This window comes from Colossoma macropomum, unplaced genomic scaffold (genome assembly GCF_904425465.1).
Source record: "Colossoma macropomum unplaced genomic scaffold, Colossoma_macropomum, whole genome shotgun sequence".
Taxonomy (NCBI): domain Eukaryota; kingdom Metazoa; phylum Chordata; class Actinopteri; order Characiformes; family Serrasalmidae; genus Colossoma; species Colossoma macropomum.
This window is the reverse complement of record NW_023494799.1, coordinates 8,245,028-8,271,126: the sequence shown is the minus strand read 5'-3', so window position 1 is coordinate 8,271,126 and position 26,099 is coordinate 8,245,028. Positions and strand designations below refer to the sequence as shown.

Genomic DNA, 26,099 nt, shown 5'->3' with positions numbered 1-26,099 from the left:
GAAAGTCTGGTTCCTTTGACTTACATTTAAAGTAAAGTATGTTTTTTCCTTCTCCTGTAAAGTTACCGTTTTGGAGATACGAGGTTTTGTTCCGACAACAGCGATATAAAAGCATTTTAGTTTCAGTACTGTGTTTGTTATGGCAGTTGTACATGATTTTTGGTGTCACGAAAGCTAAAGTTATCCGTTTTATCTCGACACAATTGTGTTTGTGGAGAGGTGTGAATTGTTTTCACAGCAGGGGGCTCTTACCCCTTACTTTTCGTCCCTCATTGCTCAGTGGCAGCTCAACACAGTGTTCTAATTGATCTGGTAATACAGCAGCAAAAAATATTTTATTTCATTATACTAAATGAAAATATCTGAGTCAGTTTCTGTTCCACCAGCCACTAGAGAGCCTGCAGAAGGAGGTTAAGAAACGTTTTAGTCGTAGGAGGTTTAATTGTTCTAAATTGTGTGCTGCTGTTTGACGCTTTCAAGTGTCACACAGTGATACAGCTCAGCGTTTAATGGAAGAGACCTTTCTGTACATGGCATTTGCATGCATGATGTTCTTTTTCGCCTTTAGTCTCACTTCCTTTCTTCTGAAAAGTGTGCATTCTCTTTCAGAGCTCAGTGTATTCCTTCACACCCTGGAGTTTCTCACAGCAACCTTACAACCTTTTCTGGCCTGTGCAGTCTGGCAGCCAGTAAGTATTGTCAAATGTCTTGTCACCTCTGAGCTGGCTTCAGTATCTCCATTTCTTTGACGAAAGTATTGGGACAGTCTCTCTGATTGCAAATGAATTTACTGGGGAATATGCACATCACTGGTTGGTGATTCAGGAAGTTTTCCACATTGTTACAGTGGAAAATACTGTGAGGTGAAGGCTGGACTTTCATAGAGGGATGAATTGAGGGCATTGTCACTGTGCGCCAATGCAGTGCAACTGAAACATTCTTAAAATCAACCGTGTGCAAAGGAACGAGTGACTGAAAGCGATACTGCAGTGAAAAACAAGAGTATGTTGGCCAAAACTTCTCACTCAGTGAGGCCAATGAACTTTGAGATGCATAACTTTAGTTAAAGAGGAGGGGCAGCTAACCCACTTTCATGTTATTCAGAAATTGGTGGAGAGCCTACCACAAAGCATTATTACAGTAATTCAGGCAAAATTTCTATGGTGTGAGAATGTACAATAAAGGCAAGCTTCACATTTCCCAAGTCCTTTAGTGTTGATTGGGATAAAAGATGCACAGATCAGGTTTTTTATGCCCGTTTCTGTTTTATTTTTTACAGAAAAACTGGTGTGGCTCACTGGCTCACACTGTGTGGGCCAAAAGAACAAATATGGCAGCACATTTCCACACTTTCTATTAGCCGTAATGGTACATTTTTAAAACGTGTATAGGCTCAGTACCTCAACGTATGTGTGAATTAAGGCTTGTTTCCTGTAAACTTTATGTATATTGTGGTAAAATGGGGCGTGTCGTCTGCTGTGTGAATGAGGGACTAGAGCACGAGAGCGTCTTTCCACACAGCAAAAGTGGAAGCTCCAAATGTAACACAGTAAGCTAATAAATGACTTGCGCAGCCACTTATCGCTTTAGCTTATTATGACGATGGGAAATTACTGGTCTGTGGGATTTTATGGAAAAAGTCAGTATCAAAAATTAGGAAAAATAAGCCTGTGTACCGTTTTTTTCGACAGCCTGACTGACTCTAGTTTGAGAAACCCTGGTTTATAACATGTTAGCTTTTGGGATATTAGCATTGGGATATTTGTGAGCACCCACTTAAGGACTTAGGACTTACTGTATTTATGTTATCCTATATTAATATTAGTAGTAGTAATAATAGTAGTATTTTCCTACTAATAATTACAATTATACTTAAACATTTGACAAACAAAAGAGGTATGTTGACCTAAAACTGGTGTCCGGTTACACCAAATGTCTTGCTTACAAAGGTCCAAATAAACAAACCAACATATGTGAATGGTGCCAGTGGTTACCTTTAAATGTCTTAACCATTAATGATTGGTCCAAGCAACTGACAAAATAAAATAAAGCATGATGCACTGTTCTATTTTTAATGCACTTTTATCATCTGTTGAGCATTTTAAAATTGAATGACAATTGCTTGTAGTTTGTAAACCTACAAAAAACTTTAAAAAATTTAAATAAAAAAAATAAAAATTAAAGTTTTAATAGGTCTTTAAACATATTTGTCAATTCAAATAAAATAAACTGGTAACGGCTATTCTTAAAGAGCGTTTTATGCTCTTGCACTGTCAGGGATTAGACTAGCACTTTCCTTTTTTTTAACAAGCTTTGTTGGTGTTTCACTACTCAGAGCAGAAATAGTAAATAAAATGAGAGATTTATGAAGCTGTGTCAAATTTTTCTCTTTCTGACCTGGTATCTGGCCTATTAGTCTCTGTGTTCTGAGCTGCCTTCCACTTCCTTGTGTACATAATTGCATGTGATTAGATAAACTGTAAAACAAGACTGCAGCAGACGCCACATTGATTCATGGTTTTTATGTTGCTGAAATAGTAAAAAAAATTCAATACGGTAAATCAGCTTTGCTGCAGAATGTATTTCGAGTGCTCAGTTCAGTCCACTGAAATACTTTTCTAGGTCTGCATCCAGACCACAGTCTGCAGTTTATGTCGTCTCTGTAAGGTTGTTAATAGTTATATTGCATATTTATATATTTATGGATTGTTTTTTATGTCTGAAGAATGTCACAAATGTTTATAGACACACCCTCACCTTTCACTTTACTAGCAAACGCGTTCTCTTACGTTTCCATCATGCCACTTCAGTGACTGTCTTAAACATGCCATTCCCTTTGTATGAAGCCTATAGAATGCAGTTCTGAACAAGAACCTGATAATCATCATTGTAAGGCAGTCTGCAGTCTGTCTAATTAGCAGTTAAGTAATCTACTGATTAATTGACGAATGTCATTAATCAGTTTTTAAATTAGCATAATAATAATTGACTCAGCTGAACCAAACATAGCCTTTCAAAAACTCCGAAATACTTTAGTGAAAAATGCATAAATTAATAAATAAATAAGGCTTCTAAAAAGACTTAAATATATATCACAAAGACTTATATATATCGCTGTTATCAGAAGAAAACCTCGTGTCCATTTTTTCCGTTTTTCAGTTTTTGACATAATTTGAAAATACTTGTTACCATTTACATTGTCTGTAAACTTTATGATGAATGGACTAAAAGAACTGACCTAAAATGACTTGGAAAAAAGTCTGGTTCCATTGACTTACATTAAAAGTGAAGTAGGTTTTTTCCTTCTCCTATAAAGTTATCATTTTGGAGATACAAGGTTTTCTTCCAACAACAGTGATATATATACACGCACACATTAATATATATGGGTGTGTGTATGTATGTATGAGCAGCAGGACAATTTAAAATATCATCATGCAAATTTCCAATTCAATTTGCCGATTCATTAAGACGCTAAAATATTTTTAAAGTGAATAATCAAGTTTAGTCTATTAATCATGACGGTCCCACATTATTGGAATGTCTGTTGTACATAAAGGAGCATGAATTGTGTACAGTATGGCATTGAAGAAAACTGAATCACCTAGAAAATTCCAGCATCATCTGATGATGATCCTAGTTATTAAACAAATAAATCATATCAGCTCTCAGTGTGGAGAGCTGAATTGAGGACAGGAATAAATCTTCTGGTTTTGTGCTCTGTTTACACTCAGCACCGGCCAGCGGAAACTGGTGAATATTTATGGAAGTCAGAGAGGCGATCGGCTTAAGTAAATTGGCGCAGACCGTCGAGTGGGCGAACTGGATATGTGTGTGTAAAGGTTACTTTGTTCAGGCGAGCAAAATTGCAGTCTCAGTTTTAGGATGAATAACGATTTGTGGCTGATGCTAGCGTCACTCTCAATGCTACATCCTGTCTACCCACGTGCTCTGGTGGAAAAACAACATGCACCGTTCAGAATCTAATCAGTTTTTACTGTATGTGAGCATGATGGAGGGGAAAATGTACAGAAAAGCATGCACTGAGAAAAGTGTGAGGGTATTGTGGGCATTAGAGAATAATTTAGAGACACTTTTGCTTTAAAATAAAAAATAAAGGCTGGTAAAACTGGACCATCCTTGTCTATTCAGCCATTCAGAGCAGCCAGTGTCTGCTTTGTGTAATATGTCTAGGTAATATTTCTGGACTCGTCCATGCTGTTGTGCCTTATCTCTAGGAAGACTTCCATTCTCAAATAGCTCTTAGTAGTGCTGGGCAAAATAGTAAGTTTCCTTTTTGTATATGTGTTTTCTGTCTGTTTTACTTGACAGTACCGATAAAGGTACCCTTTGGTGTGATTGTAAGCAAAGAAAAAGGCCAATCGAAACAAGATAGTTCAGGTTTGCAGGGCATTATTTTAGTACACAGCACCAGGAAGCACAGGTTTATTAGCTTCATTAATGCTAACTTCAGCCCCATCAACTACCGTGACACTATGACATATCTATCAAACATTGTGATATTAAGTTTTATCAATACCACAGCACCACCCAGCAGTAGCTCTTAGGCTATAATAGGCTATTTGGCTACATATTATCTTATCAAAATACTTGACTGCAATTTTAAGTGCAGTTGAAGCAGCCTGGTGTTTTTTGTCAGCGAGCTGGAAGCAGTGGTTATTTTCCTCACTCTGTCATGGTCATAAAGGCGGAGATAAGAACGTGCTGCTCGCTCAGGGAGCAGAAGGGGGCTGGGGTTACGCAGGCCAGGGGCAGAGCGTTCCGGGAAAGACTCGCTATTCCAGAGGCACGCAAAGCAGAGCAAAGCATAACAGCGCAGAGCAGAGCGGCTGACATTGTATCAGTGGAATGCAGCTGCTGTGTGCCAAAGACTGCAGTGGCACTGTTGGATCAGGAGAGGGGGTTTTCCACTCACATCTACAGTACGGGCTTCAGCAGCGTGGACAGAGTGCCAAGGAATAACCCTCTGTAGCTCCTCAGACACTGACCGAAACAAAAATTCCAAAACATGACATTGCATATATACATGTAGGTACATACGCGCACATATTGCATATATTACATGTAGGTATATACACACATGTATATAGAAATCTTACTGTTATATATAGTATAACCTACTGCCCTAAACAACGTGTGAAAATTTAATGATGAATGGACCAATAGAAATGATCCAGAATTACTTGGAATAAAGTCTTTTTACATTAACTTCCATTAAACGTTAGTAATGTTTCCTTGTGTGGCAGGGACAATATATAAGATATACACACAAGATATATCATTATTACATATAGGTATATATAACAATTACATAATTACTGTTCATTTGCTGAATTAACGTATATGTGGGGGGGTACCCATTAATGTGGCCTATGTAAAATGTTTTTACACACCTCATATTTTAAGTTTAGTTTTTCTTAGAGCTGGGCAGTATGACATTATTTATCGCTATCAAGATAAATTACGTAACAGTATGTCTTAGGACGCTTTTCTTAGCATATCATGGATATTGTCAGTTCTTAAAAATGCATGTTTGATTGAAAAAAGAAAGGATTATTAGTCTTGTTTAATTGGATTTAGTGCAGCAATATGTGAAATGTTGAACCCAAGTATTTAAATTCATAGCTTTTGGCGTCAGAACTGCTGGACTATTTAAGGTGGAACAGGAAAGTTAGCTAGCTTCCGAGACATTAGCATGCTATTAGCAATTTTTTTGTGCTTGTTATGAAGAAAACAACCATAATACATTGAAACGACATGAAACTAAGACAATACAATAGTTATTGTAATTTTTTAACGGAGAAAATTCTCACATTCGTGGGTTTCTTTGGTCGCTCGCGCAGCCATCTTGCCGGTTTTTCTAAAAAACTCACTTTGGAGTCTCTGAAAAACCTCAGTTTGGGGGGCGATGTAGCCCTAACACTTCACCCTACCCCTCTATCTCAACTAAAATTAGGACACCCTTACCCTAGACGTGAACGCGCAAAACAGAGGGCTAAGGGCTAAGTGGGGCGAGGGGTGAAATGGGATTGGGCCTTATTTTCACTTAAAAAAAAAAATCTACCAAACATGCACTTTGACTGGGGGTGTTCAAACGTTTGCATACGACTGTGTATTATTATTACATGTACATACTTACATATATCAATGCATATGTGACATTACGTGTAGGTGTTTATATATGTATATATATATATATTTATGTATATACATGGGACATATACATATGACCTCGCATCCTATCATAAAAAATGTTTTGTTCATGAAGATAGAAAAATCACTGTTCTCATTTATTTATGTAATGTTGTATAAAATTAGTTCATTTTCTTTATTTCATCTTTATTGATTGTTTGCTATGGCAGCACATATACTAAAATTAGATCATACCGTAACTCTATCTGGAGTAAGTGTTTAAATATCATGAGTAAAAAATCTTCGTTGATACTGAACAGCATATTAATTCATTTTAAGCACTAGTCCACTGTATTTGAATTGATGTTAATGCAGTATTTGAAAACGGCAGCGCCTTGAATAGGCAGTAATATTGTAATAGAACCTGGGGGGGTGGGGTCTCTGTCTGTGACCTTCACTGTTGGCTAAGTGATGCCTGTGGGTGAGGAGGTTCCTACATCTGACTTCTGAAGAAAGACTAATAGGATGTTTACTCGTGTTCCACTCGTAGCCTGAAGATCTTTTGAAACTTTGTGAAGATTTTTCTGAGATTAGGGTTTTTTCTTTTTGGTTGCTGTAATGTATGTTTATTTTGTGATCTTTTTTTCGTACTTTTTGTTTTCATTTCAAGAGTACCGATGAATTTCTTAATAACAGGTTGATTACTCATCCTCTGTGTGTGTGTGTACGTATGTGGTCAAACAGAAACTAAGCCCACTGTAGTGGTTTACGTTTTGAAATCACTCATACTAAGTAGCGTTCTGTAGTGTGAAATTTCAGCTTGTTTCTCTTTTCTCTGCTTGGTTTTTGTTTCTTTAATGGATGATTTAAAAGGCATTGCTGATAGGGACAACAATAGAAGAGCAGGAGTAAGAATAAAACTTCCTTAAATACACGCTGGTGATTTCCCAGTCGGGAGTGGCTGAAGAGAGAGAACTGAAAGTGAGTGTCACATGACGCGAGGATGACTCGATAGGTAGTGAATTAATGTAACTGCTGTACTGAGCTAGAGCTACAGCTAGAAGAGTCTCTCTAGATTTAGGCACATTTAAAGGTAAGGACTTGTTTTTTATTTTATTATTACTACTTCTAATGAACTTATGAACTTGGTCATGTGTGTTTCCTGCTCCTTACTATTTTATTTTGATATGTACCGAGTGGGCTACCCAGCATGGCCAAAACACTAATAATAGTACTTAATCTTATGACAAATTAGGCAAAACAAAGCTGTGAAATATGGTTTGAAACAGGAATGTGTGTTTTTTGTTAAAATAGCTATTTATTATACTTTGGGAACCCTGTGATTGAATGTTCAGATCACTCATAAAGATGCTCTGTGACTGGTCATAGAGTTCATACAGCACGTCATGGAAATGTGTCACAAAGCGCTCTCTGGCTCGTGGCACAGTGTAGCTACCGTTTCCTGTATCAAGATGTTTGAATTAAAAACTGGCACCAAGGGAGTTTTACCAGTGAAACAACAGTGATGTTAATGCTAAGGCAGGGGTGCCCAAACTTGTCTTGGGGGCCAGTATGCAATGTTTGTTGTGAGCCAAGGGTCAGATGTACAAAACAGTATACAAATAAGGAAGGTAGGTGGGTTTTTAAAATGTATTTTCTAATATTATTTTTATATATACAATTTTAAAAGGAAGCTAAAAAAATTATATATAGAATGAAAATATGTTCTCTTATTGAGTGAGAGTGGGGATTAGGTCACTTACTGGTAGGACAGCCCTGTGCTTTCATTTGGGATCTATAACAAAACAAATACAAAATATGGGTTAATAGACTCAAAATGTTTCCCTTACAATGATGGAAGATGGTAGTATATTTTACAAAGGCTGTAAAATTTAATTGATTAAAATTTACATTCTTTAATAATCAATTTAGTGATTCGTTTGCAGTTTGATTGATAAACACAGCATTCATAGGACATTATAAAGGCAGTATTTATCAGTCTGAACAACCTCCACAAGTGGGAGCTATTAGCATTTGAGTTGCTCTTGTGAAAAAGAGGAAACCCACACCAGGAAGATCTCTCAAATGCACATATGTTTGTAGTTGTGAACTGCATGTATATAAAGTGAAATTAAATGTTGGCCATTATAAATTGTATATATGATTGCTTAATTTTAAAATAATCACTATATTACTCGATTACTAATATAATTGATAGAGACAGCCCAATATTTGACATTCTGACACATCTGCATTTCAGGTATTGACATTTCTGAAATGTCATTCGTCTCCTGTTATTTTGTTCTCTCTCTGTATAACGACCATTGGGGTCACCTATTTTTAGGCTCATGTTGTGAATCAGTATAATAAACACTGACATTTTGACGGTGGATTGATAAAAAGGGAAATTTCCGCTCCTCCCTTTTTTGTCACTCCCACTTTGTTTCTTATTGTAGCTCACCAGGTTTCTCTTTTACTATCACTATTACTGTCCACCCAGCCACCCATCACCTGATATATATGTCTGTACTTTGTCTCCCAGGCAGCTCCACTCCAACGGCACTTCAGAGATGCACATGGATGTTTTCAGCAGTTTACCTTTGCCTGAACTCGAGTTCTTGAGCAGTGCAGATTTCCCTCAGGTAAGCATTGGCTGTTTACTCAGTGGGAGTGCTCGATCTGAGCTGGTGAAGAGCCAGGTGGCTTTGATCCTCCTCAGGTGTCTGCATGCATGTGATTAGAGCCTCACCTGTAAAGTTGCTGCAAAAACCCGTGGATTAGCCACTGTAACTGTGAGGAGCTTTTGAAGGTTCTCTTTTGTCCTTTATCTTTCTCTTGATCTGGTAAAAGTTGAATGCACCTGCAGTGTGACAGTGAAGGGTTTGACTCTGTGAGTTTGTCTGTAAAAGGTCTGTCGAAAATTATGCTTCCGTTTTCTCCAGAATGATGTGGCTGTTCACCTGGATTGTTCATGTTTTGCTGTAAGGACCAACCGAATGCTTGACCGCAGACTAGCTGTGTACTTTCTTTTCAGTTCAAAGTGGCTGAATAAATGGCATTTAAAAGTCACCATCTCTTTTGCTTTCTGTTTCTTTCTGTATAGATAAGTTTCCTCATTCTTTTGCTGAGCGCATCCGACCTTGCCTTCTGCACCCTAGAAATGTCCCTACTTTTCCAGATTAGGATATTAGAATAGTCTGCCTGTCTACTTTTGTTCTACAGTGGTAGCTTAGTCTTCTGAACGTTTCGTTTGAATTTTCTTCATTGATTCCACTGTCCTACACATTAACACGGGCATTCATCTTGCTGGTTTGTAGGTTGCTTGTGCAAAAGTGTGTGGACACCCTCTAATCTCATTTCTCCTGAAATCGGGTATTACCATGGAGTTTGACACCTTTTGCTGCAGTAACAGGCTCTACTCTTCTACACTAACATCGTGCACCGCAACACCATTACATCTTACACTAATGTAGTGAGATGACTTCACATGTCAGCACCGGGTGTCAAACCTGATGTTGGTCACAAGCAAACTCATGGTCATGCCCATTAGCTTTATTAGTAGATCTGTTTTTCAGAAAAAATCCTTTGCAAGGGTTTAAGCAGTTTAATTATGATTAAATGATAATCTCTGTCCACCCCAGAGAGCAGGTGACTTCACTTCACATGAGATCAAAGACACAACGGACACCCGAGGCCTGTCTCATGAAGCATGTTCAACTAAGTCAGGGTTCCTGACTAAGTTTCAGCTTCACAAAACTATTATTATTATTATTATTATTAGCATTATTATTATTACTAAACCTAACAAAAGAAACAAATGACCCCAAACGTGACGTTTATGTTGAACAACCAATCACGTGAAACTTGAGGAGTCAATTGCTTATTTTCCAGAAAAGGAAAAGGACATCATACTATTTAGAAATGTGAAAGTTAAAACATTGACAGCAGCAAAACCAGAGCTGTCGCCACTGCTACTGTGGTAATGCTCTCTGTAAGTAATAAGTCAGTTATATTCTTGACCTCCGCTGTTTTCACTTGATTGGCGCAACAAAGAAGTAAAAAAGTGACCCGAAAAGGACCACCTCCATCAGAACGCTGTTCAGACTGGTCAGAACTCTCTTGTTACACCACTGTGATGTGCTTCTTACATGTTTTGTTCATCAGTATGCAAAAATATCATTATGTCTCTGATGATGAAGATGGTCAGACGTATAAGGATTTTGGTTTAGTTGGTTTATTTTATGGAGTTCGCGATGATTATTATTATAATTGTAAAAAGACCCGGCCAGTGTTGTTGCTGTGAAACGCCTGTGCAATAATATGTGAGGATGAGTGCTCAAATGCCATTTGTTGGCAATACTTTGCTGCAGTCAGGTACCTCTCGGCCAATCAGAGCTTCCACTGTCTTGTATAGCTTAACTAGTGGGGCAGCTGACTAAATATCATATTACCAGTACTAAAGAATGTTGGTGTTTGTTGGCTCAGCGTGCTCTGGTCATTAGAGGCTCAGTAAAAGACCAGTCTAATCCTTCATGGCTCTGTAGGAGAGTGTGAAAGAGTCTACCAAAGAATTTTCAGCCGCTTTTTGAAATTATTCAAAGACAAATTTTAATTTTTCACTTCTGCTAAAGTTGCTAACCTAAAGTACACTGTATTTCACATCAAAGCTTTCAGCTGGAAAACAGTGAAAACTTAATGAAGAGTTAGTTAGCTCATACCAAACCTGATAAATTCACTAAATGATGTTGAACGTTTTATTCCATCAAAAACATATATATGTGAGCTTGAGCTTGTTATTTATTGGCACGTTTCTGCACTTATCCATGTGCTGTGGCTGCACTTATTATCTGCTATCCAGCACCAGAGACCCTCTACCTGACCCTGTGCAGTGCGGCACTTCTCAGCCGGTGTGTAGTAGCCTTTAGTCGGCTGCAGTAGTCTTTCTTTGCTTCCTCTTTTGGACTAAACAAATACGATCCTAGACACGGGGTCTTGACTGCCCTTTGGTGGAGTGTAGAGTTCAGACCTCTCTGGTTCTTATAAGAATAGACAAGCTAATTTTCATATAAAAAGTCCTAATTTGCGATTGGATTTTTTAACCTTTCGTAACTATTTGAATATTTAAAAGTTCTGCCTAATCCCTGCCACCTATTTACTGTTCAACCTGCAAGGAGAGGCTAGAATCTTATGGGCCCCAAGGCAAAAAAAGGAATGTGTCCCCAACCTATATAAAAATTACCTAGAAAATTACTTCTTTATTTTTTTTTTCTGGCCCCAGTGCGACGGCCCTGCCGGTGGCTTCAAGCACTAGAATGATAAATACCATACTATATTCATGCATTGTTATGAATTGTTATTATGAATGTATGAATGTGGTATTGTCACTGGAGACAGTCCTCTGGCTACGTAGCCAAATTCCAACCTGCTTTAAGATGAGAATGTTAGTCATGAAAACAATGAGAAATAGATGTTCTTGACATCCTCAGAACTGCCTGTGAGTACATTTAAATAGATCTAATGTGTGATCTGAGTTGGTCTAAATATGTTTTCAATAACTGATAGATTTTTAAACAGTTACCTTTCTTTCTGCTTAAAGTAAATTTCTTTTGCTTCTTGAAGATCCAAGTAACATGTTCCTAAAGGAGAGAGTGAGAAATCTTAGTCAGAAAATATATCAGCTTTTAGGCTGCTGGAAAATAAAAGACTCCTTCTGAAAAAAACCCTCTGAGAAAATGAAGTCATGATTGACCCGTGACTAACACTCACCATGTTGACCAGAAGGAAGATCACACTGCCCTGCCATCTTCCTCACAAGACTCACGCAGACGTTCATAAACAATCAGAGCAGGCCTGTATGCCCAGGCAGATGAAACTTCAGCATGTTTGCAGTGCTGCGTGATCGTGTAGTGATTTTGCAAATGTTCCCCCCGTTTCAGAAGCATCTCTGAGAGAGAACTGTCCAGGCAGTGAACTGATGTCAGTGGACTTGGTCAATGTAGTTATGTAATGTTTTCACTCGTGTTGTTTACGGCTTTTGACAGTGTGAAGTGCAGGACTTCCTCATATTGTTTAGAAACAGAGGTGTTGTTGTGTACAGGATGTTCATCTGAAGAGGCAAAATCAAGACAAGAAAACCAAAGTGCTGTTCTGCTCTTACAGCCGATTCCAGCACAAAGCTGGTTTTAGCTGTTCAGTTTGTATCAATAGCAAAAGCAGCTTTTTTCTCCCTTATCAATTTTCAGTTGTTGCCTCCGTGTATTTAATATTGTAAGGCAGTTAATGATAAAGTTTAATGACATTTGAAAACAAGAGTCTTCTTGTTGATGGTTGATAAATCACTGGTCCCAGCTTGTTCTAAAGGAGAAAATGCAGCAGTCTGGTGGATCTGAACCTTGTAACTATCTGCTCGTATAAGGTGCATTGTTGAGACTTCTGCATAGTTAAAGAAAAAGAAAGGGACCCCACTGAGCTCATGGCCTTTACATTTGGTTGCATTCGATTTATACATTTGATTGTTGGCAATATTGATGGCTAAAAGAATAGATCTGCCAAAAGCGGCATTAAGTGAACCTACCGTCACAAGTTAAATTGGACGGGCTACGTTCTGTTTTGGGAAAGCGAAAGGAAAACGAAGAACTTCACCACCTCAGTCAGTAGCTGAAACTTTCAAAGTGTTCTCACTTACAGTTTGGACAACCGTAGCTCAGTTTGAGCTTGTTCTGGAAATTCCACATGTGACGAAGTGGAAAACAAACAAATCCTTTTAATGTTTGTTGTAGTAGCTGCCGACACTGCCAAACGGTCTTGGTTGTCACCATGTCAACCTCAGAAACAACAGTGATAGTTGAGTGACTTCATGTCGCTTGCAAAAGTTAGCAAGAATCTAACAAGAGAGCGAATAAAATAAAGTTGCGTTGTCGCCTTCTGAAAAAAAAACGTATTTGGTGATTTGATTTGCAAGATACCATCAGTTATACACGTGTTCTAGTTCATTTATTGATGTCCTACTTATACACTTGGTGTGTAAAGGCCTTTAGTCACAGTAGTTTGCTCAAGCTATTCCTACACAATCTGGACTGAATCAAACTTCACACTAGAGGTCTGTGTGGAACTGTTTTTTCCAGTCCCACACCTGCAGGATTTCATCCCACTCCCGCAGAAAATCGGAATCATTTGTGCCGCTCCCTCCCGCAACCGAAACATTTTGGCCCGGTCCCGCCCACGCAGTTCCATTGAGGCAAACTGACATCCAATATCTGACACAGTCTATTCACAAATAGATTATCCTCTGCTGAAACAACGCAGCAGTCATGGTCATCGGGCTCACTGTGAAGTGACCTCACCAAACGCCATTTATTCCCAGTGAACACAAAGCAGGAATTAAACCACAGAACAGTTATTTTGGTGTTTTGTTGGACTCGGCAGCTGTGGCCGTCAGACTGAAGGCTCCGTCGTCTCTGGAGTCTACAAGAATTTGCGTGTTGTTCACATGAACGGTTGCTTAGCACTATTTAAAATGACTTTATTCGTTTTAATTATTTTACTGTTATCCTTTTATACTGTTTATATGATATGTCTGAATTCGTGACCGTTCTACTTTATTTAGGCTGTTCGTTAATTTGGGAGATTTCTCTTCTTGCGTACTTCGGCCTGCTCCCGCCTGCAGTGGGCTGGTTTGCTGCCCGGTCCTGCACACAACAATAAAAATTAGTACCACAACGCATTCCAGCGGGAATCAGCTGGAGTGCAGACTTCTACTTCACACTCTTGCTTTAACGCTAATCTTACTAAAAATGAATGAAAATAAACAGCCCCAAATATGCTTATGCTTATGCTAATTAGCTTTATGCTAATAAGAACTGCGATCTGTTAACTTCACAACACTGTTAGTCATATTTAGGTATGCATGGTAATATCAGAGTAATATTGATATTGGCAGAAATTTGTTTATTAAAAATAGATGGAAAAATGGATGTTTATATTTGACAGATTTCAAACAGATATTTGATGACATATTTATTATACTCTGGAATAGCAGAGTTTTTGAGGCTTACTGTGATAAAATGTTTGCATTTTAGTCTCAGTTAGTTCCAGTTTCTACATTTAACGTATAATGTTTATGAATCGTCATCGGCAGATATGCACAAGAGAAATAACGGATGTTGGTCCCCAGTTGTCATATTGGTGCCTTCCTAGTCATATTAACGTGATTGGTCAAGCTGTCTTGTTCTAATGCTAAAAGTAATGAATTGCTCAAATGCTAATGTTGCTAAAAAGAATAAAATTGAATAGGTCTACTAACTACCATTCATTGTTAGCCACATTAGCATGTTTGATCAAGCTATTGCTTTCAAAAGAATCAGGACTGAATCAAACCTCTGGCTGTTGCTGTCAGTATGGGGCCACTGAAGTAATGGAATGAGTACATTTCACTGTAGCTGAAGCTAAATTGAGCTTGAGGTCACTGGTAACGATTCCTTTACTGTCTGAGGGATTTGTTTCCCCTCCTACACCCATGTTCTTATGGCTATGATATGGAGAATATAGTGATGTTCGCTAGTGGCTAGCTAAACAGGAAGAGGATACAACCTACCTGAACTAGAGAGCAATGAGAACGTGAAACCGCAGAGCAACCACAGAGTAAGAGCAGCGCGCAGAGACCTCAACACTTGTGCATGCTACACACACACATATACAGAGAGACAGAGAGAGAGAGAGAGAGAGATTTTGTAGAGCATGTCCCTGCAGCACCAGGTCTTTGACATGCCTTTGATGATTTGATTTCTTCATTGTTAACCCTTGCATGTGGGCAAGTTTTGTGTTTATTCAAATGCGGAGTGAGATGACACTAAATGAGAAAGAGAATTTCAGAGGAACCGTACAGTCGCTTAAGTTAGCGTAGGCTAGGTTAGCGTAGGCTAAACTTCTGTGGAACACAGAAACGAACAGTCTGTACCTCCAAGACATACATTACAAATTTTCTCTCAAGCTTTCTGTCATGGTTGTGAATGAGCAGGTCCTGGGTCACTCTAGGTCAGCTCACCAATGCTCTGTGAATACCGATGGACTCTTTGTATCTTCTTCTTCCTCCATTCAGGGACAAAGTGGTATATTCTTAAACAAAGCCGCATGTTTTTGATTATATTATCTCCAATAAATAGAACTGAAGTATGTATTAAGACACAGCATAGTGCATAACAGTAACAGCATCATTGCTCCATTGCTTGCCAATCCACAACATGAAGGAAAATTAATTGAAAGTACCACAGGCCTGCGGCGGTTGAATCATCTTTACTGATATCCTATTAGTGCCAAATGACTACTCATTCATGTGGATTCCCAACTATGACACCACTCAAGACGCCACGCTGTCTCCGATGCTAGCAGTCATAGGCTACTTATTGCCACAGTAGACATTGATCAGTGGGTCATAGCAGAGACCAAGCCGGAGGACTCCAAACAGATAATGCATTTTTTAAGTGAGCTCTTCTGAGAATCGGCCTGTTTGTTTTATATACAGAAATATAAACAGAACTGTGCAGAAGTCAGAGACCACCCCCCATCTCATTTAATAAAGAAGTAAATATTTATTATCGAATAATAAAAAAATGAAAAAACAGGAGTTTCCAAACTTGGATTTTCCAAATACGCTGAAGAAATGATTAAACGATACAGAGGAAATCAGACTCCTAACAACCATGCAAGGCCTGGTAGACCACTAACACGGCCCCAATAGTATAAACAGAACTTAAAATCAGGCTCCACTCTTGCTTCAAATCTGAAAACATCCACAGGGGTTTCTGTCCGTCCTTTCACTGTGAGAAGACAACTCGGCACTGTGGGTCTGAAAGAATGTGTAGCTGTAAAGAAGGCCTCACTGAAAAAAGGAAATAGACAAAAAAGGAACATTTGCAAATCAAACAAAGAAAGTGCTGGTGTTCTTAGAATAATGGGCTGTCCACCCCAGAGTCCAGACCTCAGCATCACTGAATATGTTTGGGATTACTTGGATCATGAAAAGGAGAAAATGCAACCAACTTCTAAGACTGAACTTGAGGTGTGGAAAAATATCACTGCAGATTTCTTTGAAAAATTGAAAGTCTCCTGAAAAGAATGGAAGCTGTAAGGTAAGGAGTGGACACGCTAAATACTGAAATAATTATTTTTGAGACTTTCCGTTTTGTGACTGGAAATTACAAACCCATTTCCAAAAAAGTTATGACGCTGTGTAGAATGTAAATAAAAATAGGATGCAATGATGTGCGAATCATGTAAACCGTATTTTTTAAAGGCAAATATTACAAAGACAAAATTTAAATGTTGAAACTGAAAAAATGTATTTTTTTGAAAAATATATACCCATTTTGAAATTGATGCCAACAACACACTCCAAAAAAGTTGGGACGGGGGAATTTTTACCACTGTGTTTCATCACCTCTTCTTTTAACAAAACTCCGTAAGCGTTTGGGAACTGAGGAGACCAACTGCTGTAGTTCTGAAAGTGAAACGCTTTCTCGTTCTTGTTTGATACAGGATTTCAGCCGCTCGGCAGTTCGGGGTCTCCTTTGTCGTATTTTTCGTTTCATAATGCGCCGTATGTTATCAGTGGTGACAGGTCTGGACTGCAGGCAGGTCAGTTTAGCACCCGGACTCTTTTAATACGGAGCCATACTGTTGTAATACATACAGAATGTGGTTTGACACTGTCTTGCTGAAATTATCAAGGCCTTCCCTGAAAAAGGAGTTGTCTGGATGGCAGCATATGTTGCCAAAATATGTATATATTGTTTAGCATTAATATTGCCTTCACAGATGTACACGTCACCCATGCCATGTGCACTAATGCATCCCTATAACATCATGAATACTGGCTTTTGAACTGTGCACTGATAACAAGCTTTAGCCCGGAGGACACAGTGTCCATGATTTCCAAAAAGAATTTCAAATGTTGATTCGTCAGACCACGGGACACTTTTCCACTTCCCATCGATCCGTTTTAAATGAGCTAGGGCCCAGAGAAGGTGGCAGTGTTTCTGGATCCTGTTTATTTATGGTTTCTTCTTTGTGTTTTAGAGTTTTAACTTGCATTTGTGAATGCAGCGATGAACTTGTAGCACATGAGGCCACCATTGTGTCTGTTTTTAATGCAGTGCCACCTAAGGGCCCAAAGGTCACGGCCAGCAAATACTGGTTTTTGGCCTTGTCCCTTGCATACAGAGATTTCTCCAGATTCTCTGAATCTTTTAATGATATTATGTACCTTAGGTGTTTTATTACACAACTTTACCAGCTTTTTGTTGCCTATTTTCACTGAAATGAAGGGTTGAAATGATTTGCACATCATTGCATTTTGTTTTTATTTACATTTTGCACAGCATTTCAACTTTTTTGGAAATGGGGTTGTAAAATAAATAAGGGGACTTATATATAAATATGTGTGTGTATTTCCTACCTAGTTTAATCATTTTTGATCAGGGAAAAACAGGGTGAAAGGCAGGGACAATAAAACAAATGGGATAACTGAATATATAAATAAAACATAATAAATAATGTGTACAATAAGTTAAATAAATATTACAAGCCCATGGAGTCGCTTGGTGGTTTGGACCATAATTGTCTGCTGATTTTGGTGATTTGATTCATAATCAAGTTTCGTTAGTTTGTTAACAATTTGAGCATCTCTGGATGATCTATAGGGGAGTGTCAAAACAAAGCAGTATAAACTGACAACAAATATCTAAAACATATCACTTCAAATATGCAGCAACAATATACATGCAACACCATGTCCTAACAGCAAGCGACATGAGTGAGCGTTAATGACTGAACCAAAATTCTCATGTTCTACTCTGGCTCTAGCTGGAGTGGCTGAGCACAGTGTGTTATGATACGACGTTCGTTTTTGATGGACGCCACATTTCAATTTTCAGCTTGGTGCGTCGCCTCTGCCTCAAAATGGAAGAGGAGGAACTCTTCCATGAAGTAGGGAAAATGGGGGATCTGGAAGTCAGACGTGAATACCATTTGTTTTGTGTAGCTAGTTAGCTAGATAGACCGAGCAAATACAAGTTAGCAGATACAGCCAAGCTGCCCAACACCAGGGCAGTATCACACTATATGAGCTATGTTATTTAGACTACTGATGTTAAAATTGGGAATAAAGCATAACCCGTTAAATACGCTATTAAATACATGCCCCAGACCGCAGATGGACAGCTCCATCAGTTTCCAGTGTAGACCTGCTAAAGGTTGTGCGATACTGCATTTGGACACTTGCTTGCTTTAAGGACAACATACAAAATCTAATATCTGAAGCATGACATTGTAAATATGCAACAATATGCATCCACACAAAGTCAATTGAAGATATAAGAAGAAAAAATGATGTACAGAAAATATTGTCTACACCAGCTGATTATTTTAGATAACAAGCATATGTCAAGTATAACCTCCCTGTCACTTTCATTCTTCTATTAAATCCAAAATAGGAGGATTTTTTTGATGACTAAACCATAAAGAAACTGTATATAGTTTCATTTTTTGTGTTACTGGATATTGCGTTCTTGCAGTCGGTGAGTTTTGTGATTGGAAATAGTTTATTCCTTCAGTAAGAGGAGTTGTCCCAGTCTTAAAAGCATGATGTTGTTGTTGTCAGTGTGAGCATGTCCCGGCCTATTACCAAGAATTTAGGCCTGCTTTTTAAAATACATAAATCACAGCTTTGAAGTTGATCCAGTAATAATGGTAGCTCTCTGTTTTCTCTGGAGAACATCTGCTGTGCTTTTTCAGCCCTCCAAGCAGGTCACATTAACTCACTTCTCCTCTTGCCACCCGAGCCGCGTAAAACTAATTGTCTCGATCGTTTTCCTCCATTCATAAGTGATGAATGAAAACGTGGCGGCTGAACACAGAAGGGCAGCGACTGAAATAATGCGCTCAGCAGGGAACCACTAGCCTAAAGAGAATAATCATTAAATAACGATCTGCGAGCATTAAACAGAGGCCCTCCAGCCGCCACAGTGCTCTAGAGAACCTGCATGCTGCGCTGTTTACACTACAAATGCGGTTGAGTTACACCATGTACAGTAAAGAGGGCCTGACTGCCAGTAACTCTAGTCACTTACCAACAAAAGCATCATTTCCTGAAAGCTCCTCCCCTCCTCCCCCTCTCGCCTCCCCTCCCCTCCCTACCACCTTCAGCATTGAGGAACTAAACCACAATCAATATGACTGAATATGCAAGGCAGATACCTGTCACTCCTCTTTTAGTAAAAGAGGAGAAAGTTTAGGAGGACTTGAAGCAGTAGGAAGGGCAGAGACGTCTCCTACGCCAGCCTGGGTCCTACCTGTTGTGTGTGTGCATGTATACGTGGTTTTGTATGTTTGTGTGCGAGGAGGACTGGTTTTTGGAGCGGAGCTGTGGAAGTGCAGTGTTGACCGGCCTCTCTTTCTCTCTCCCTCGGTCCCTCTCAGTCCTTCTGTTTCTCCTTCTCCGTGGTTTTATTTATTTAGTTACGTTCTCTGCTCCCTCGCTCTTCTGGAATGCCGCGGCCGTGAAGTTGCCGGCGTTTGCTCTCCAGCGCATGGATGGATCTGTTGTTTTCTGGAGGTGAACAGCAGTGAGTTCCTGGAGAAGTGCTGGACTCATGTCGCTCATGCAGTTTTGGACTAAGTTTTATGCAGACCTGGGACGTCCACTGCCCAAGGTAGATGTCCAGTTTTACAGTTTTGGCTTAACTGAGCTGGATCCAGTTCATACTTTACTTTAAAGGCACTCAGTGCTTATACGCTCTTTTTAAAAGACAATTGGCTGTGTAGATAGCTTGTATTAACAGTTGATGAATGAACATAGTGCTTTTTTGAGTCATATTCCCATGTTGTTCAGGGAAGTGACTGGCAACTTGCCGGCTGCTCTAGTTTTTCTCCAGGTGTTTTTTTTGTTGTTATTTCCTTGACGTGATATAAGACACATACTTCCTTGTCAACACCTTCTTGCCTTTACTATGCAATAGCCGCGCTGTCTCCCTTTTCTTGAGCAATAAACGGCCAAACTGTACCTTCATTATGTACAAAAATCAGAAGGAGGATTTTCCTCAAAAAGAAAGAATTATCGTGGATCATATCCAGCTCTATTGATTCTCAAGTCTATGCGTGTTGCTAATCATGACAAATCGTAATCCACTCTGGGTTCCAGTAAGAGGTGGACGCAGGCACTTCTCGGATTCTGCGCAGTCGACCCATCTTAATGATTTGAATGTCAACTTCATGTCTTTATGTCCTTTGCATGGCAACCTTTTAAATGACCTAATGCTTATGCAGCAGTTCTCATGCAAAAGTGTTTTGCAAGCTGTTGACTGTGCATGGTCCAACATCAGTCATAACGAACTCCGGTAACGCAAACAAATCCTAATGGTAGTGTTATGAATCCAGAACGGATCCACTTCTAACGAAGAATCAAGTGCATTTTGAAGAAGCAGCCCATTTTCCAAAAGGTACCATAATGCCAGATCAGAAATCACTGGAAAGATGATTAGAACAGACCTGTTCAGCGTTGTAAGGTGCTCTGCTATTCTTTCTTAATCTCCGTTTTGGAGGATGAATATGAGGGGTAATCTCCGTTTTGGAGGATGAATATGAGGGGTAATCTCCGTTTTGGAGGATGAATATGAGGGGTAATCTCCGTTTTGGAGGATGAATATGAGGGGTAATCTCTGTTTTGGAGGATGAATATGAGGGGTAATCTCTGTTTTGGAGGATGAATATGAGGGGTATAATCCCTGTTTTGGAGGATGAATATGAGGGGTAATCTCTGTTTTGGAGGATGAATATGAGGGGTAATCTCCGTTTTGGAGGATGAATATGAGGGGTAATCTCCGTTTTGGAGGATGAATATGAGGGGTAATCTCTGTTTTGGAGGATGAATATGAGGGGTAATCTCTGTTTTGGAGGATGAATATGAGGGGTATAATCCCTGTTTTGGAGGATGAATATGAGGGGTAATCTCTGTTTTGGAGGATGAATATGAGGGATTCTCCAGAAACAGAGCAACTGTGGATAGAAGGCTGGGCAAACAGGTCTATTTTAGGCCTGAAGCTGAGGCAAGGCACATGCCTTACTGGAAGAGAGTGATGTAAGGCTCAGTGAGGAGCACATGCACTCGGACACCGGTGGTCAAACGGCCTGCTAAAAATACAGGCTATTACTTCTCTTAACTTTCTTTTGTTCTCTTTCTTTATTTCTTAATTTGTCTGTTCATTAATTTTGTCTTTCCATTTTTTGTCATTCTGTCTGTCACCTAAAAAATATTTCTGCAGTTCTGCTGAACATTCTGTCACCTTTTTAGATTAGCTACACCTGTTAAATAACTGATTTAAAATGCATATTTTATGTATCCTTTCTCTTCCTTCTATCCTTCCCTCTTTTATTCTTTTTCTTTTTTCTGTTATTCTTTCTAGTGTTCTGTCACTTGTAAAGACCTTTTAAGAATAACTGGATCAACCTGATCAACCTGTCAGAAGCTCTGATGCACCATTTTACTTTCTTTCTTTCTTTCTTTCTTTCTTAATTTTTCTTTTTTTTTTTGTTGTTGTTGTTGTTGTGGACCTTTTCTTTAATTTTGGCTTTTATTTTCAGTTGTCACTTTGAACATCCTTCTGTCATTCTTTTTCATTCGGGTCATTCAGGTCCAGAATGTAAAAATCCTCTCCAGGATTTTGCTCCAGCAAAATCTGAACTAACAGTAGAGAATCCAGGCAGTTGGGACAAAATCATGGAGAGGATTTTTACTCTCTGGATCTTAAGTATCTGCTACTGCCTGTCAGAATAACTGACTGAAAATGCTTCAGGAAGTTCTGATGCATCTTTTTTCTTCTCTTTCCTTCCTTCTTTCTTGCTTTTTTGTTTTTCTTTTTTGTTTTAGACCTTTCCCTTGAGCTTGTGTCAATTTTCAAGAAATGTCACTTGAACAACTTAAAGAATCCACAACCTATGTATTTTTCCGCCTCAGGTCCTCTTTTTTTAACCTCTTTATATATCATAGAATTAAACTGGCTTGTTTTGTTATTGTGCCTTTAACATTGACATATGTAAATGACCTCTGATCTCATTGGCTACCCTATATAGTTCCACATTCAAAAAGCATTCCTGGCTGAAACACTCCTTATAAATGGGTGTAGCTAAACTGATGTCCTTTTCATAACATCACAAAAAAAAAGAATTCAAAACAGGCTGTTATGCACCTTTCCACATAAGGACTGAATAGACTGGGGAGAGAGTGATACAGTTGAAACTTTAGCAGTGTTTATATGCTACAGCTAACTTTAATTTTTTTCTAAAAAGGGAGGACATTTTTTTTTAATGATATGGGCCCTTTAAAGGTATTTCGAGGTCAGCTGTTTGACCGAACCTGTCAGAATAAGCGATTTGAACTGCACCAGGAAGCTCTGATGGTGATAGCTAGGTGATGAGGCTGCTGCTGGCCTGCTGTGTTCCCGTCACTCTTCATTTGGAGGATTCAGTAAGTGTCAGGCACTGTGGTGTAACCTGACACGTTGTTGTAATAGTGAGGCATTATTTCACAGGAGGAGTGTTAGTGTCAGCCGTTTCGTTGACGTGGAAAACGCTGTTGTCTCAGTCCCCCCAGCACAGACGCACACCGCTGACTTTACTCATCTTCCTGCTGACTAGTGTAACGGATGTCTTTGCTCTTTTGTTCAGGTGTGCCTCTTTTTTTTCCTCATTTTTGAAATTCACACGCACTCAGAGGCTCAGACCGGCTTACGGTAACAGGAACCGTCTGGGTGGTCCCCAAAGACCGCCAAGCGTCACTTCTCCCCCCTTCACGCAAACGCACAAATGCTGTTCTGCTTCCTCTTGGCACACAGCAGCGGAGCTGCACCTCATGGAGAGTTGATGCCAGGTTAGTTTGGCACTTTTGGCCCTCTACGTGTTGCCGTAGCCAGTCTTGGCTGTTGGAATGTTTGTGCTGATGGTGCACAGTGGCCTTCGGAAAGCTTTTCGCTCTCTCTCTCTCTCCCAGGCCCAAGGCAAACAGGCCACACATCCACATCCAAGACATGAAAGACTGAAATCATCTGTTTTCTCCAGTGGAACATGGCTGAGCGAGCAGGTCACAGAGGTCAGGAAGAACGTGTATCCGATAGAGTTTTTCCCCAAAACATTCCTCACTTTGAACACCTTAAATGACCAGGACCTGCCAGTTCATGCTGGCTTCCATTCTTCACTTCTATAGGTTCAGAATCAGTCAGTTTGCTCTGGATTCCATGTAGTTACTGGATAATACTGCCTTTAAATGAATCTCATGAATCATTTCATCGAATCAAGCAGAGAAATTTTGTCTAATGTGCAAATTCTACATTTTCAACCTATACTGTTTCAACCTATGTGTGTAAATAGGATATATTTTATTATGATTTGAATTTAGAGGTGTGCAATATGACAATATTTTACCATTATTGTGATAAGATATGTCACATGCTTGTCTGAGCATTTCATGATTACAGACAAATATTCACTTCAGCTCTCCTATAGATCAGACCCCCCTTGGAGCTGATTCAATACTATATAAATGCTTAATACTAAGTGATTAAAACAACCTCTGTAGTGTTAACGTTAGTATTAATAACAACAACCTTGCAAAGTTCACTGCCACTGTGTTGATAAGAAATGACATGTGAATCACAAGCCTTTGTTTCTGTGGAATGGATCATGCCCTGTGCAGGAATTAAAGGGCTGCATCAGTTCCCTGGAAAAGCTTCACTGTTGAACTCAGCTGAAGTAAAACTCTGAACTGAATCTTGCCAGGATTTCCCTTAATATACATGAATAACCTTTAATCATTCAAGTCAAATGACCACACATGCATATAAACTATACAAATGTCAGCGATGTTTTCATTTCTTCAAAATATAAGTCTGTAGTCTACATATAGACGTTGTGCAGTAAGTGCATAACTAGTCTCGCTGGTTGATCAGCATGTTTGCTTCTTTTTTAAATTTTTGAATACTGTTTTAGCTTTTTTTGTTTTAGCATTTGAATTGCACTGGTGTGGCTTCTTCTCCACACATGGAAAATGCTAGAGCTTGATCACGTATTTGACGAAGCTGAGCAATAATGGTAGTATTTTTACTGTGTTCTTACGGGTAATTTTGATTGTTCTCGGTAGCCAAAATGAAGTATTTCTTCAGCTCATTTCCTGACTCTGGAATACTGGGGGATTCCCTGTGTGCTGGCTCAGCAGCGGAGCAGAGCAGGAATGGCTGCTTCTTCCAGGAAGCTTGAATTCTATCCCTGTGGTTGGGAACAAGAGGAAGCAAAGCCAGATTTGGAACTAAAGAGTTAAAGAGCTGTCTTTGAGCTGGTGTATTATACTGGCCCTCATTTCCTTATCACGAGGCCTAGCGCGGTTGTTGTTATCATAACTGCGTTTAGTCTGTCTGGACGAGCCACTTCTCTTCACCCTGGGGACTTTGTTTAAGCGCGTTGGTGATGTTAAATGCTATGCATAACTGTGGAACGGAAACGTTTTTACATAAGAGTGTCTCCTTCAATGTTTTCTATCATGTCTTTTTGGCATTTTTCAGTATTTTACAACCTACCATAGAGAATTTGTGATCGCCTTAACTTTAACCGTTGCGCAGAGGAAGTAATTAATCCACAACATCTGTGTTGTATCGTAAAAATGTGGTGTCAGTGTTGTGGACGTGTTCTCAGTGCCGGTCAGCGCGGAAAACACTGTTGTTGATTGTATCATGTCCCCAAAGGATTGTGAAAAGGAGTTCTATATATGGGCAAATGTGGTTTTTCAGCTCACTGCTGGGAAACACAAAGTGCTTGTTTAAGCAGTGACTGACTGGAGAGCATGAAGTGGAAGAGGAACATACAGCGAGGACATGGGGGGACGTATCGGAGCACATGCCAAATAAGCAGGCTAATCATTTCATAAGAATTAGATGTAACATTATGTTGGCAGTTACGTATACCAAAGACGTCCAATATGGTGAACCTAGCTGCTTCTGAGTTTTTCTGAGACTACTCAAGTACTATAGATGCTTGAAACTTTTGCTATAACAAGTTTACAGCATGCTCCTTATGCCTTACAGTACTTAGGTGAAGGCCATAATTTAGCATGTAAGACCTCTGTTGTCACTTTGTAGTCCAGATGATTGTCGTTTTGTCTATCGTTTGGTCTAAAGTTTTTGAAAGTCTCCTGTGTTGCTTTGTGTGGTTAACTGATACTTTTCAAAGCTAATGTTTTGTCCTACAAACTTCTACCCCTGAATATCACTGTGATTTGAATCACAAAGCCATTAAATTGTATAAACAGGAATATTCTCACATACATTCTATAGTTCAGAGAATTTACAGCAATAATTCACAGAAAAATCAAACATTATGGGCACCTGAGTGGCACAACAGTCTAAGTCAGAGGTCATAAACCCTCCTCCTGGAGATCTGCTTTCCTGTAGTGTTTGTTCCAACGTGCATCTAGCATGCTGCCTCCTCTCCACACTTACACTAATTCCTCTGATTCAGCCACTCAGTGACTTCTGAAGAAGTTAATTAGCTGGAGAAGGAGTGTCAGACTGTGGTTTGAACTACGGTGAATAGCTCCAGGACCAGGTTTCGTGACCACTGGTCTAAGCGGTGGCCCAGTGGCCTTCCCTCTTCCTCTATCAGTCAGCATGATTCTAGCCAATGTGGTCATCTGTTAGCTGATGTAGAATTTGCATATAGTGTTCTCCTCCAAGCGTGATGGGCTGTCTAATGTCATTGCGTTAGCGTTGGCTGCCTTCACTTGACTTGGAGAAACCTCATGCTAGTTTTGACCCTCTTAGCCTGGTAGTATTGTGTGAAAGGGGGAGATCTAGCTAGGTGCTAAACTGGAAAGAAAAAAAATACACTTTTCCCTATAAACCGAACATAGT

General features: G+C 39.3%; 1 protein-coding gene and 1 long non-coding RNA gene across 5 annotated transcripts in view; one reads left to right on the top strand and one right to left on the bottom strand.

Annotated features, from left to right (window-relative positions):
* LOC118819046 overlaps positions 1 to 12,126 on the bottom strand; it is a 32,503-nt gene extending 20,377 nt beyond the window's left edge. The window contains exons 1-4 of the long non-coding RNA XR_005008129.1: positions 11,920 to 12,126; positions 11,732 to 11,789; positions 8,752 to 8,913; positions 7,917 to 7,948 (exon numbers count right to left, since the gene is read on the bottom strand). This is a non-coding gene — a long non-coding RNA (uncharacterized LOC118819046). The remainder of the gene's footprint in view (positions 1 to 7,916; positions 7,949 to 8,751; positions 8,914 to 11,731; positions 11,790 to 11,919) is intronic.
* The window catches only part of si:ch73-63e15.2 (protein strawberry notch homolog 2), an 85,957-nt gene that overhangs the window by 30,780 nt on the left and 29,078 nt on the right, over positions 1 to 26,099 (top strand). The window contains exons 3-4 of one of the 4 annotated variants that reach the window (XM_036586654.1): positions 610 to 689; positions 8,696 to 8,795. In XM_036586654.1, the coding sequence (XP_036442547.1) occupies positions 610 to 689; positions 8,696 to 8,795 (180 nt within the window). Of the gene's footprint in view, positions 1 to 609; positions 690 to 6,613; positions 7,247 to 8,695; positions 8,796 to 19,367; positions 19,860 to 24,793; positions 25,102 to 26,099 lie in introns of those variants that run through there. The other 3 variants (XM_036586655.1, XM_036586657.1, XM_036586658.1) reach the window with 3 other exon arrangements.